We start from the raw sequence: 13,767 nt of genomic DNA, 5'->3' as shown, positions 1-13,767 counted from the left end.
TCAAAAGCATCTTCCAAATGCTGAAACTCTACCACCTCAAAAGACAAGGGCAGTAAATGCATGGAAACACCATCACATGCAAGTTCCTCTCCAAACCACAAACCATTTTGACTTGGAATAATATCACTGTTCCTTCATTGTTGCTGGGTCAAAATCACGGAATTCCAACAACGCTGGGGGTGTCCATGTGCAATATGGACTGAAGCAATTCAAGTGGCTCATCATTACATCCTCAAGGGCAATTAGGGATGAGCAACCAATTCTGGTCTTGCCATTGATGCTCACATCCCATGAGAGTTTTTTTTTAATGTTGTGCTTGAGGTGAACTACGAAAGCAATTCATCTGTCACTGAGAGCAAAATACTGATTAATGGATCTAACTTGTGTAGCAAGTAGGTAAATGAACTAAGTGGTCAGTGAAGGGCACATTATTGGGTCAGAGCAAATAGCCTAATTTAACCAAATCATAATTTCAATTACCTAAGGCACAATATGGGCTGGACATACTTAGTCTGCTGTGGATAGATCTACTGAGTATTTGATGGTACAAATGTAGCACAAGGAGATGTGCAGGCTTGATGGGCTGAATGGCATCCTTCTGCACTGTAGGAATTCTATGACAATTGTTTTTGAACTTGTCTTGGGCCATAATTCCCTATTTAGATTGATTGTGTAATTCTGGTAAGACAACGCATTTTGTCAGGAGGCCTGTTGTGAATTAGGACTCATGGAGAGATAGCAAGCTATGTTAAGCAAGCCTATAAATGAATTTCTGCATATATGTATTTAGAATTTTGATTATTGCTGAACAGAGAGACATGTTGCCGAAACTACCGGGGCGGCACGGTAGCACAGTGGTTCACACTGCTGCTTCACAGCTCCAGGGTCCCGGGTTCGATTCCCGGCTCGGGTCACTGTCTGTGTGGAGTTTGCACATTCTCCTCGTGTCTGCGTGGGTTTCCTCCGGGTGCTCCGGTTTCCTCCCACAGTCCAAAGATGTGCGGGTTAGGTTGATTGGCCAGGTTAAAAATTGCCCCTTAGAGTCCTGAGATGCGTAGGTTAGAGGGATTAGTGGGTAAATATGTGGGGGTAGGGGTAGGGCCTGGGTGGGATTGTGGTTGGTGCAGACTCGATGGGCCGAATGGCCTCCTTCTGCACTGTAGGGTTTCTATGATTCTATGATTCTATGATCTTGCATCTGCTGCGGGGCTGCTGGTGTTCAGCTTGTTACAGACTTTGTTCCCTTCAAGTAACCAGACAAATAGCTTCAGAGTTTAAAATCAGCTGTTTATTTATTAGCTATAGCAAGGGCTCCAGGTGATGGTGCAGTTTAGAGCTCTGGATATAGAATTATACAAATGATATACTTCCAGATTCAATTACAAGTAATTAGCATATATCAATCAGAGATGTACTATTGTCTAGGCATTATCTATGTCCACTCATAACTATTGTTTAGGTTTACACCATGCATAAGATACAAATGTTATTAATCAATCACAATATATGCATGTCTACTTGATTATAATATCCAATCAGTGTAAGGGTTTGAATATGCAAGTTGGTCTGATTTATTAACAGCTACAAGTTGCCCTTAACATAACAACAAGTGTCTACCTTGTAGATATCAATTGTCTTCCAAGTCCAAGAATTCTGTTTTTAATGAGTATTCTCAGGCTAGGAAGGCCTAGTTAAACAAACCCTGTGCTCAAGCCATGAAGCATGTTGCTTCCCTATGTTATCTTTAGACCATTTGGTTTTCTGAACAGCCTCACATTGTTTTATAATCTGTGAGGGTTAACACCTGTGAAATTTCTGCCCAAGAACTAGCAACCCAAAATTCTACATTTCAAACAATCACAGCTGTATACACTACAGGAGAAAAGGTGGTTGGCAAGTTGACTCAGATTGGTTGGGATAATGTCTTGGAGAAAGCAATAGGGAAAGCCTAGCAATAGGCTTTGTAAACTCCCAGGTAATTATAACAAAAAGTGCAAAGCTTTTATCTGCATCGAAAAGGCCCTGGCAATGAATATATGCTGCTTCTAGCAAGCATAAAAATGCCATATTATGAGTTTGACTGATTATCTTAAATTGATTGTTAGTGTGGTGATGAGCGCACTCAGTACGGTTCAACAAGCACTGCCCAACCTTAGAATCACATCCAACAATAGACATTTTGTTATGCGTTTGGAAGTGTAGACTGAGTATCGCTGGGAAAAGAGACAATTTCTGTCAAAGCTTTTTGTCTTGTAACAATGGGCCCGATTTTACCATTGCTTCGTGCCTGTTTTCGGGCACGAAAACATGGTAAAGTCGGGCGGGAGGCCATTAACCCGATCCGCGTCCATGTCCGCGCAGATGGCCACTTTACCGAGGCCCGGGAATGGCCGCGATCCGATTCGCGCCCGAAACGGGCACAACAGCAATTTAAATGCATTTTCATGCATTTCAATTGAATTAATGAACTGCTCGCCCAACATTATCAGCATTTCCCCCTTTACCATCACGTTCGCCAATCCGGAATCGGGCCGAAATGGACATGCTAAATAAAAGTCTGTTTCGGGCGCTCCAGCTACTGAAGAGGTGAGTTCAGAGCTTCCAACGGCTCTCTGACTCAGATTGGTGGTGGTGGGGGGGTAGGGGGAGGCGGGCCAGATCATTCTCTGGTGAGAGGGGGGAGAGAGGAGGGAGGCCCGATCATTCTCTGGTTGGGTGGGGGGGTGGGGAGGGAGGTGGGTCTGATCATTCTCTGGTGAGGGGGTGGGGAGGGAGGAGGAGGCAGGTCAGATGTACCTCTGGGGGGGGGGAGGGGAGGAAGGCCAGATCGTTCTCTGGTTGAGGGGAGGGGAAAGGAGGGAGGCCAGATCATTCTCTGGTTGGGGGGGCGGGGAGAGGAGGGAGGCCAGATCGTTCTCTGGTTGGGGGGGTTAGAGATGTGGGTAAGATGTATCTCTGGTGGGGGTGTGGGGGGAGGCCCGATCGCTCACTAGTTGTGGGGGGGGGGGTGTGAGGGAGGCCAGATGGATCTCTGGTGGGGTGGGGCAGGGGGGTCTGCTGCCAATCTGCGGGCGATCAGTGGGGGGGAAGGAGGCAGGGGGTCGTGATCGATCTGGGTAGTGGGGGGCCCGGGAGCGATCTGACACGGGCGCGCTTTTTCAAATTTTTATTCTAACTGCGCATGCGCAGTTCAGAGCTCCGATCGTTTCGGGAGCGCTAAGCCCCGCCCACAGCACGATTCAGACCTGCGATTTTTTTTCCAGGCTAAGTGCTAATAGGGGCGCCTGGAAGCAGATTTCCAAGTCGGATCTGAATTGCACCCAGATTCAGCACTCAGAATGCAAATGGTAAAATCAGGCCCTACATGTCTTTCAACTTTCAAAAACAATGTTTGGCAGTTAACCATCAGTCACTATCAACTGGAGCATTATTCAAGGCATCAACTCTGCCAGTCAGTCATTGCTCTCTTCTCATGCACATTTGTTGATTTCTCTTACATTGTATTCTTGTGACTGTCCTGATGAGTACAAGATAAAAAGCTTCAACAAAAAATGTCTCTTTTCTTCAGCATTGCTCTTCTGCACGACTAAACAACTATAAGTGTAGCTGGTTGAGTTAGGCCTGTATTCTACATATTACATAAAAACCAAAGAATATGCTGTTTGATTTGATCATCCAATTATTTGGACATTTGGCCTTTGTATCCTGCATCGTATTGGCTTTGGAATTCATTCACAATTGTTGTTAGGGGTGTCTATCGTTCACTAGCAACACCTCAGGCAATCATGGTTAACTTGCCAACCAATCAGCACCCTTTTCTCCTGTATGAAAACTGTTGAGCCCAATTGAAGAAATTGAACGGAGGGGGTCATTGATACAGTTTACTTGGAAATTTTCACTGTTCAACTCCCCATTCTACATCCTAGATGACAATGCAGTGCCCGTAGCTTATAGCTATAGCTTGAGAACATCCTGAGCAGATCATCAAAGATTGCAATGTGTAGAATGCTAGAGTTACCGGGAATATGAATGAAATTTGAACAGGATGCAATTGGGACAAAGCTGGTTATGACTCAAGCGATCCTTGTTTTAAAGGTTATTAAATATTCTAGGTACGCTCCATCATCGCAAAAAATAACAAAAATAGAAGGCTTTGTTTCGTTATCCACTGCACAGTCACAAAGGTCAGCTGGATCTATCTGTGCATTTACTGGCGCTGGTTCCAGCATACCCTGTTGTCCTCTGCATTTCTTTGCAGTAATCACTCGTGCCTGATAGATGTATTTGCACCCATCAGCATCAGGGTTGGAATATTTGTTGTCACATGAATACCAGGCATTCAAAGCAAAGTAAGTTCCTTTTCCATAGGCAGTGGCTGAAACATGTAAAAAATATATTAAATTATATTATCAGATGTTAGTTGAAGTTATTGCTTGAACTGCTGACCTGCACCACTACTAAAATACTGTGCAAATTCTCAGAGACCACAAGGAATAGAAAATACAAACTTCTGCATGACCTGAAAATTCTAGCTCAATTTTGGCCATTTTTCTGCTGGTAGATTCAGTTTGAGTTTTGATTGGAGGATATCAACACTGATGGGCCAGTTCTCAGTGGCTCCCCTCAGCAACTATAGTTATTTTGAATTTTTCATGAGCAAAGGAGCCTTGCTCTGGCGTCGGGAAGTTGAATTTAGCTGTGTGAACAAGGGAAAGATGAAAAATGGAAGTCCATTATCTAGAGTTGGGGTGGAGCGTGATCAGGGTGTTCAGCAAGTTTACTTTTAAATACATGTTGCAGCCTTTCTGATTCAACTTCCGCTGTTGATTATTTTCAATCCAGAAGTAATTTTCCTGGGCAAGTTCAGGGCATGCAACATTAATCTACAATGGCAAGGTGCATGTCGGAATCATGCAGAGTTTTTTAAAAATGCATTCATAGGATGTGGTGCCTGTCCCTAAATGCCTTTGAACTGAGAGGCTTGCTAGGCCATTTCAGAGGGCATTTGATAGTCAACCACTCTGAATCTGGAGTTACATATAGGCCTGACCAGGTAAGGATACCAGTTGAGGCTTTACGACAATCATTTCATGGTCATCATTGGACTTTTAATTCCAGACTTTCTTTTTATCCGGCAAGATTCAAATTTGGATCTCCTGAGCTCAGGGGGCATTACCTTAGATCTTTGGATCTCTAGTACAAGACCACTAAGACATTGCCTTCTCTAATTCCAAGCAGCATATCTCTGTCCATTGGAAATTTGAAATTCCTTTTTAAAGGACACCCTGATCTCACATTCTGAGTGAGGTCCCACTCCCCCAATATTGGTAATGGTGACTGCTCCGCTGACAAGATGGGCACACCAACTTCTCAGCAAAGAGGGGCTCAGCAAAAGGGGTGCACTGCCCCCCTGGCACTGACAATCTGGCCTGGCATCTTGAATTCTGAAGGGAGGGACAAGTAAGTACGTCCAATGCCGCAGTGTTTATAGAAAAGAGGAATTGAGAGCTTTGAAGCTGCCACAGCTATCAATCAGAACAGGCATGTTTATAAACTTTGCCTTTACGAACATTGGGGGGTACTTCAGATGCATTTAACCATGAAGGAAAAGATAAATAGACAAAGCTGACTGCATGCTGAGTAAAAACCATTAAGCTGTCAATCAAAGGCTAGTTAAAGGAATTGGACTGTGAAATTGAGTGAACACAAAGATTTTTCAAAGGATTTGAAAGGTTTACAAAGGATTTGAAGGGATTTCAAAGGCTTCACATCTTCTAAGAAGACTCGGAGACTTGAAGTAAATACTGTGTTAAAAGAATGGGGCTGAGTGAGTAGCTGTGGAGAAGTGAATCTCCCCCTAGTGAAACTGACTGACTTCTGTCAGTCAGACCACTTGAAAGGGGTCTTAAAAGCCTGCAGCAGAGAGAGAAAGGGGAATTCCTTCTACAAAGTGGAGTAAGAAGCCTGCTAGGTGTTCGGGGGCATGGAGATGAAAGTGACCACGCCACCTCAAAGTTTTCATAGTTGACAGACAGGAATGAAGATTTTGATTAGAGAACTGCCTGAACTCACCATGCCAACTGTGATCTTCAGGTTTTCCGGGGCTAGAAGGGGCAGTCTAGACACAGGTCTCCCATCCTGGGTGAGAATCCTGAGGTCAACCCGTTGACCTCACTCAACCCCAGGACCTTCATGGGACCCTCCATCTGCAGCCGGGCAGTGGCAGATGGACACAGGACATACCTCCTTGACCCCCTTTGGGTTCAAACACCAGGTCCTAGCTGGTCATGGACCAACAGCAAAACCCATGCAGTTCCCACTGGGATGGGTTGGGGGGGGGGGGGGGGTGGGGAGTAGTGCATCGCAGCAGGGGTTTGAATCGGGCTTTAAGCCTACTAATGAGATGTTAAATAAGGGCTTCAAATTTTAATCGGGCTCCCGCCTGCTGTGAATGGGAACCTGATTAGGGTCAGCGGAGCAGACCAGGTGAATTGCGGTGGGTTTGCCACCAGATGGGAATCCCGACTTTGACCTAGACCCGATTAGTGGGTTGTCGGGATTCCCACCAGAGATGAATGAGGTTGGTGATCCCCTCAAGTGTTTCACTATGTTTTATCACTTTATGCCACAGGTGGCAATGCAATGGCTCTGAATTTTCTGTTGCTATGCCACCAGAAATATAAAGATAACCCTGTTTATGAGGTTTCCTGCTGCCTTACCATTAAGCAGGGAGTCAGTAAGCTCATTTGGCTGGAGGGCTGGTCTCTGATACAGAGTGACACCAACAGCACAGGTTCAATTCTCATACCGGCTGATGTTATTCATGAAGGCCCTGCCTTCTCAACCTTGCCCCTCACCTGAGGTGTGGTGATCCTCAGGTTAAATCACCACCAGTCAGTTCTCCCCCTCAAAGGGAAGAGCAGCCTATGGTCATCTGGGACTATGGCGACTTTACCATGAAGTTGGTACTTAATGAAAGAGGGCTGAAATCCACCTTCATTTGTGTTTTATTTTCCAAACAACTTCTTTAGTTTTAACACAGGATTTACCAGGCTGATTCCGGGGATGGCAGGACTGATGTATGAGGAGAAATTGACTAGGTTAGGATTGTTTTCACTGGAGTTCAGATGAATGAGGGGGGATCTCGTAGAGACTTATAAAATTCTAACAGGACCAGACAGGGTAGATGCAGGGAGGATGTTCCCAATGGTGGGGGAGTCCAGAACCAGGGGGTCACAGTCTGAGGATTCGGGATAGACCATTTAGGATGGAGGTAAGGAGACATTTCTTCACCCAAAGAGTGGTGAGCCTGTGGAATTCATTACCACAGGAAGTAGCTGATGCCAAAACATTGAATGTATTCAAGAGGCAACTAATATAGCACTTGGGGCAAATGGGATCAAAGGTTATGGGGGAAGAAACAGGATTAGGCTGTTGAGTTGAATGATCAGCCATGATCATGATGAATGGAGGCGTAGGCTCGAAGGCCAAATGGCCTCCTCCTGCTCCTATCTTCTATGTTTCCATGTTACCATCCTTGTACATTCATTCAGTTGGATATAATGGGCCTCCCTTGTATACAAGATGATAAACCGTATTGACAAAGTAAATGTGGAGAGGATGTTTCCTCTTTTGGGGCAATCTAGAACAAGATGTCATAGTTTTAGAATAAGGAATGGCACATTTAAAACAGAGACTAGAAGAAATTACTTCTTTCAAAGGGTGGTGTCGTGGATGCTAAGACATTGGATAAATTTGAGGAGATCAACAGATTTTTGATTAGTAAGGGTTTGAAGAGCTATGGTGAATGGGCAGGCAAATGAAATGGAAGCTGAGACATGATTGTATTGAATGGCGGAGCAGGCTTGAGGGATTGAATTGCCTACTCCTTCTTCAGGTGAGTGAGGACTTGTCAAGTCCTCACTCCCAAAGCTTGTCAAGGACTTGTCAAGCCCTCACTTACCTGAAGAAGGAGCTTGAGGCTCCAAAAGCTAGTGCTGCCAAATAAACCTGTTGGACTTTAACCTGGTGTTGCGAGACTTCGTACTGTCAAAGGAACTCAGAGCCCAGAACTTTGGTCTAATTACCCTTGTACTTTCTCAGGTTCTTACCATTTCTCCCGCAAAAGCTTCGGTTGAAGCCAGTTTTGTTCACTTTGTTGGATATTTCCTTTGTCGTCCCGTGATAAAGGATCTGCTCAACATTTAGCCCAGGATTCTTTCTTTCTGCAGCATCTTTCCTGACAGAATAACTTTGCCAAAGTTTACGATTCTGAATCCTATCGATCTAGATGAGAAGTTTATAAGTTATCAGCTTTTAAAGTTAAAATAAAGAGGTTGACAGTCATGACTTAAATTATTTCCACAAAATCCATTCGGTCTGAAGTATTACAGAATCATACTGGATATGGGAGGCAATGCTGGAGAGGGCAGGGGTAACAATTGTGGCTGGGCTAAGGGTGAGGTTGGCCTGTCCTCTGGGAGGTTGGGGAGAGAGGGGCACCATCAGTGTGCCCGATAACAGCCTAATATCAGATCAGTGAATGTAAAACCAGGGGACAAGTGGAAAAAATAGCTGTTTATTTATTTTTTATTCTTTCACCAAGTGTCAGCATTGCTGGCTCGGCCTTTTTCCATTGCCCATCCCTAATTACCCAGGAGGAGGTGGTGGTGAGCAGCCTTCTTGAACTGCTGCAGTCTATGTGGTGTTACGTACACCCACAGTGCTGTTATGAAGAGAATTTGACCCAGCAACAAATTCTAACAGGACTACACAGGGTAGATGCAGGGAGGGTGTTCCTGATGGTGGGGGAGTCCAGAACCAGGAGTCACAATCTGAGGATTCAGGGTAGGCTATTTAGGGCAGGGGTGAGGAGACATTTCTTCATCCAAAGAGTGGTGAGCCTATGGAGGAAGTACCACAGGAAGTAGTTGATACCAAAACATTGAATGTATTCAAGAGTCGGCTAGATATAGCACTTGGGGAAAATGGGATCAAAGGTTATGGGGAAAAAGCAGGATTAGGCTATTGAGTTGGACGCTCAGCCATGGATTGTAATGAATGGCGGAGCAGGCTCAAAGGGCCAAATGGCCTCCTCCTGCTCCTACCTTCTATGTTTCTATGTAACAGTGAAAGAATGGTGATATAGTTTCACATCAGGAAGGTGCGTGGCTTGGAGGGAGACTTGCAGGTAGTGATGTTCCCATACGTCTGCTGCCCTTGTCCTTTCACCTGGTAGATTTGGAAGGTGCTGGCTATAGATTTGGAAGGTGCTGTCAAAGGAGCCTTGGTGAGATGCTGCAGTGCATCTTGAAGATGCCACTGTGCATCAAGAGAGTGAATGTTTGTAGATCCAATGGGCTGCTTTGTCCTGGGTTTTTCTTTACTCTGGATTTTTCTTTATTCTTTCAATGGGATGTGGACGTCAATGGCAGGGCCAGCATTGAGCCCATCCCTAACTGCCCTTGAACAGAATGGCTTGGTAGATCATTTCAGAGGGCACATAAGAGTCAATTAGATTGATGTGGACCTGGAGTCACGTGTAGGCCAGACTAGGTAAGGATGGCAGATTTCCACCATAGAATCCCTATTGTGCAGAGGGAGGCCATTTGGCCCATCGAGTCTGCACCGACTCTCCAAATAGCATCTTACCTAGGCCTAGTCCCCCCACTCTATCCCCGTAACCCCACACATTTACCATGGGCAATCCACCTAACCTAAACATTGTTGGACACTAAAGGGAATTTCAGCATGGCCAATCCACCTAACCTGCACATCTTTGGATTGTGGGCGGAAACCAGAGCACCCGGAGGAAACCGGAGGAAACCCACGCAGACAGAGGGAGAATGTGCACACTCCATACTGACTGTGGGATCCATTCCTATCTCCTCCATATCATCTCAGTCTCGGAACATGACTGCAGGAGTTCCCCGAGGAATTCCCTTTAGTGCCCAGGTATGAGTCCAACCAGTGAAGTGGCTGAAGGCAATAGTATAGATGCATTTGAGAGGAAGCTAGGCAAGCTTATGGAGGAGATGGGAATAGAGGGTTACCAATACTGATTCAGATGAAGGAAAATGGGAGAAGGTTTGAGTGAAGCATAAACACCAGGGTTTGGGCTGAATGGCTGCGTACTGTACCGCATGTCCTATATAACCCTACTCAAGGCCTGAGAGATCAGAGGAAAGAGGGTAGTCAGAATTGGCGGGGCTGTGAGGGGTGGAGATGGTGATCGGCATGAGGACAGGTGGTTGCCTTGGGGTGGGGGAGGTGGGAGGTTTTCAGAGGCCTCGTGGTGGGGAATTAAAGGATTAAATGAGGGGTTGCCTCCAATTATAGAGGAGCTGTCCATGTGGACATGGTGAATCCAGCAGGTAAATGGAAAGGCACTTAACCCCTGGTCCAGACATCCCTCTCCTCAATTTAGCCGGCAAGTTTCTCGAGATCCAAAGCTGAGGAATTGAAAATGTAAAACTTGAGATGCTTTTGTGTTACCATTGGTCAGAGGGTTTTAATACAGGAAATGCTTGGAGAGATAATATTTTTAAAATATTCTATTAGTAGAGAAATGAATGCGTATCAGATCAGAATTATATCTGTTTCACAAACCTATCAGCTTTTTAATTTTAATCCCTAGCATATGATTCATCATTAGTCAAGATCTTAACAGTTTACTGCACAAGATAAAGTTGAATGAAAAACAAAAACATATACATTTTATTGACCATGCTACCTTGACTATGTCAACAATTGTCTTGTCGCAAGATTTCCTGAACTTCTCTGCTACATCTTTGTATTCTGTGGTACCTGACTGAAGAGGAATCATTAAAACCTCCTGATTATTCATGTTCACCCAATTTGCTGGCAGTTCAGACGCAGCTGGAATGTAAAATAGAAGCAAATCCAGTAAGAAGGCTCATTTCCACTAAAGTTAACTTTGAGGTTTCACTTCGAATTTGTCAATGGTTTGTCTTTGCAAACCAGTTTAGATACCTGCTTCACTCTTATCTTCACCAGGATGATCACTGGTTTGAAGGGATTATGTGATGAGAAAAAGCTAAAAAGGTTAAACAGGTTGGAACTCTACTCATTGGGAATTTAGAAGAATGAGGACTGATGTCATTGAAACATACAGAATTCTTAAGGGTCATGACAGGATAAATGCTGGGAGGCTGTTTCCCCTCATGGGCGAGTCTAGAAACAGAGGCATAGTCTCAGAATAAAGGGGCGTCAATTTAAGACTGAGGTGAGGAGGAATTTCTTCTCTCAGAGGGTTGTGAGTCTTTGGAACTCCTTGGCACAGAGAGCTGTGGGGGCGGAGTCCTTGTGCATATTTAAGGCTGAGACATAAGATTCGTAATCAGCAAGGGAGTTAAGAGTTATGGGGAGAGGGAAGGAAAATGGACAAACCAAGTGTCAGTGAGCAGGTTATTGCTGAGTAGGCATTGCTTGATACCACTGTTGATGACTTCTATCATCATTTTAGCTGATAATTGAGAATAGACGGATGGGGTGGGAACTGATTGGGTTGGATTTGTCCTGCTTTCTGTGGACAAGACAAACCTCAGAATTTGGATGGGTCTTTGCTGAGGAAGACTGGTGGCCCTACCACACTTCCAGCAATACAGTAATTAAACCATGGTTTCTAGACTTCTAACCTTAGTCTTGTTCAAAGAGAGCTGTGAATTCAATATTCATAATGCAATCCAGATGAAAATTAATGAAGAAGCTAAAGTGATTTAAGAACCTTCAGAACAATGTATGCACAGGTTCCTATAATAACTTCATAAAAAGATAACTATTTGTTTTGACATACGTGCTTTAAGACGTCTTCTCTTGATTTCCACTACGTTTCCTGTTGAATCCTTTTCTTCCATCTTGTCAAAGTCAAAAGTGCACAACTCTCCATTTTTCATGCAAGCTAAGGTTTTCTTTTTATCCTGGTAAGCTTTCTCAAGGTTGAAGTTTAAGGATTGGTCATAAGACTGAGCTGTTTCGTTATTCATAAACTCCCACTGGACAGATTTCATCAACAGAGTCTCTTCCTGCTTCCTATCCTCTCTTCCTCTGACGGCCTGGAGCATAGAATTCACTTCCACAATGGATTCCAGAATATCAGTATTATGTCCATCTATTGTTATTTTTGTTTCCTCAATTTCGACTTTCAATTGATGTTTTTCACAGAGATCTTCGATTTGTTGTCTTTCGTCGTCTGAGAGGTAGGCTGCATATTCACTGCTTATTACCTTGCTTCCACAGTTCTCTTCAATTAGTTCTTCAATATCCTTCTGGGTCTCAGCAATGCCATTCCTTGTTATACCATATATCTCAACTACTCCAATCAAATGCTTTGCTGCTCTCAGAATGATTGGATAAACAGGCTGGATTGCATAAACAGGTTTCACTGGAAGAGAAAAAAATAACTTACATCCACAGACAAATTTCTAAAATAACTTAAATGATAACTTAAAAAGGTCTATAAAATAATGAGGGGTATAGATCAGCTCGATAGTCAATGTCTTTTCCCAAAGGTAGGGGAGTCTAAAACTAGAGGGCGTAGGTTTAAGGTGAGAGGGGGGAGATACAAAAGGATCCAGATGGGCAATTTTTTCACACAGAGGGTGGTGAGTGTCTGGAACAAGCTGCCAGAGATAGTAGTAGAGGCGGGTACAATTTTGTCTTTTAAAAAGTATTTAGACAGTTACATGGGTAAGATGAGTATAGAGGGATATGGGCCAAATGCGGGAAATTGGGACTAGCTTCGGGGTTTAAAAAAAAGGGCGGCATAGACAAGTTGGGCCGAAGGGCCTGTTTCCATGCTGTAATCCTCTATGAAATGCACCCTTCCATGCAAATTCTTCCATTGTGGGAAAAGCAATCCATACTGGAAATTTAAGAATAAGGATAGAACGTATGAGTTTCCACGAAGGGTGCCCTGTCCCATAATGCTGGTTCTCGAGACTTGCTAGTTTATCTGGCTTCCTGGGAAGGCTGACTTTCCATGTTGACTCTCCACCCAATCTACCAAAATCTTGGCAGAAGGGTTACAGAAACTCTGGAGAAAATAACCCAAATCTCATTCGCAACACTCCGGCAAAGGAGATACCTGGACGCTGAGCTGAGCTGTTTAAAAGTCCAACGTAAGTTCAAGGAGACTTTGTCCCTGCAGCTTTGTCAAACACTAGTGTCTCATTAGCCTACCATCAAGCTTTACCATCACGTTTTTAGGTGTCCAGATCACCAACAACCTGTCTGGTCCCCCCATGCCGACACTATAGTTAAGAAAGCCCATCAATGCCTCTACTTTTTCAGAAGACTAAGGAAATTTGGCATGTCAGCTATGACTCTCACCAACTTTTACAGATGCACCATAGAAAGCGTTCTTTCTGGTTGTATCACAGCTTGGCATGGCTCCTGCTCTGCCCAAGACCGCAAGGAACTACGAAAGGTTGTGAATGTAGCCCAATCCATCACGTAAACCAGCCTCCCATCCATTGACTCTGTCTACACTTCCCACTGCCTTGGCAAAGCATAATTAAGGACCCCACACACCCAGACAATCTCTCTTCCACCTTCTTCAAAAGTCTGAGGACACGTACCAACTGACTCAAGAACAGCTTCTTCCCTGCTGCTGTCAGACCTTTGAATGGACTTACCTTGCATGAAGTTGATCTTTCTCTACAGCCTAGCTATGACTGTAACACTACATTCTGCACTCTCTTGTTTCCTTCTCTATGAACGGTATGTTTTGTCTGTATAGCGCGCAAG

The 13,767-nt window shown here is 44.4% G+C and overlaps 1 protein-coding gene across 1 annotated transcript; it reads right to left on the bottom strand.

The window, feature by feature from the left end:
* Positions 1 to 4,073: 4,073 nt before the first annotated feature.
* Positions 4,074 to 13,216, bottom strand: LOC144503955 (protein mono-ADP-ribosyltransferase PARP14-like). Its single transcript, XM_078229120.1, has 5 exons — positions 13,201 to 13,216; positions 11,816 to 12,403; positions 10,733 to 10,878; positions 8,112 to 8,286; positions 4,074 to 4,375 (listed from the first exon to the last, which is right to left on the bottom strand). Exons 1-5 carry the CDS (start codon positions 13,214 to 13,216, stop codon positions 4,074 to 4,076), a joined length of 1,227 nt encoding a protein of 408 aa, XP_078085246.1.
* Between the last annotated feature and the right edge of the window lie 551 nt (positions 13,217 to 13,767).

The sequence above is a fragment of the Mustelus asterias genome, chromosome 14 (genome assembly GCF_964213995.1).
Source record: "Mustelus asterias chromosome 14, sMusAst1.hap1.1, whole genome shotgun sequence".
Lineage (NCBI taxonomy): Eukaryota > Metazoa > Chordata > Chondrichthyes > Carcharhiniformes > Triakidae > Mustelus > Mustelus asterias.
The sequence above is the reverse complement of the archived record's forward strand: the minus strand, read 5'-3'. Positions and strand labels throughout refer to the sequence as shown.

Bases quoted from the DNA above. Each gene is read 5' to 3' on its own strand.
- LOC144503955 (XM_078229120.1), bottom strand. The intron at 10,879-11,815 runs GTATGTCAAAAC...TTTACATTCCAG, and splicing joins GAGAAGACGTCTTAAAGCAC to CTGCGTCTGAACTGCCAGCA. The intron at 8,287-10,732 runs GTAGCATGGTCA...CTTCTCATCTAG, and splicing joins CAATTGTTGACATAGTCAAG to ATCGATAGGATTCAGAATCG.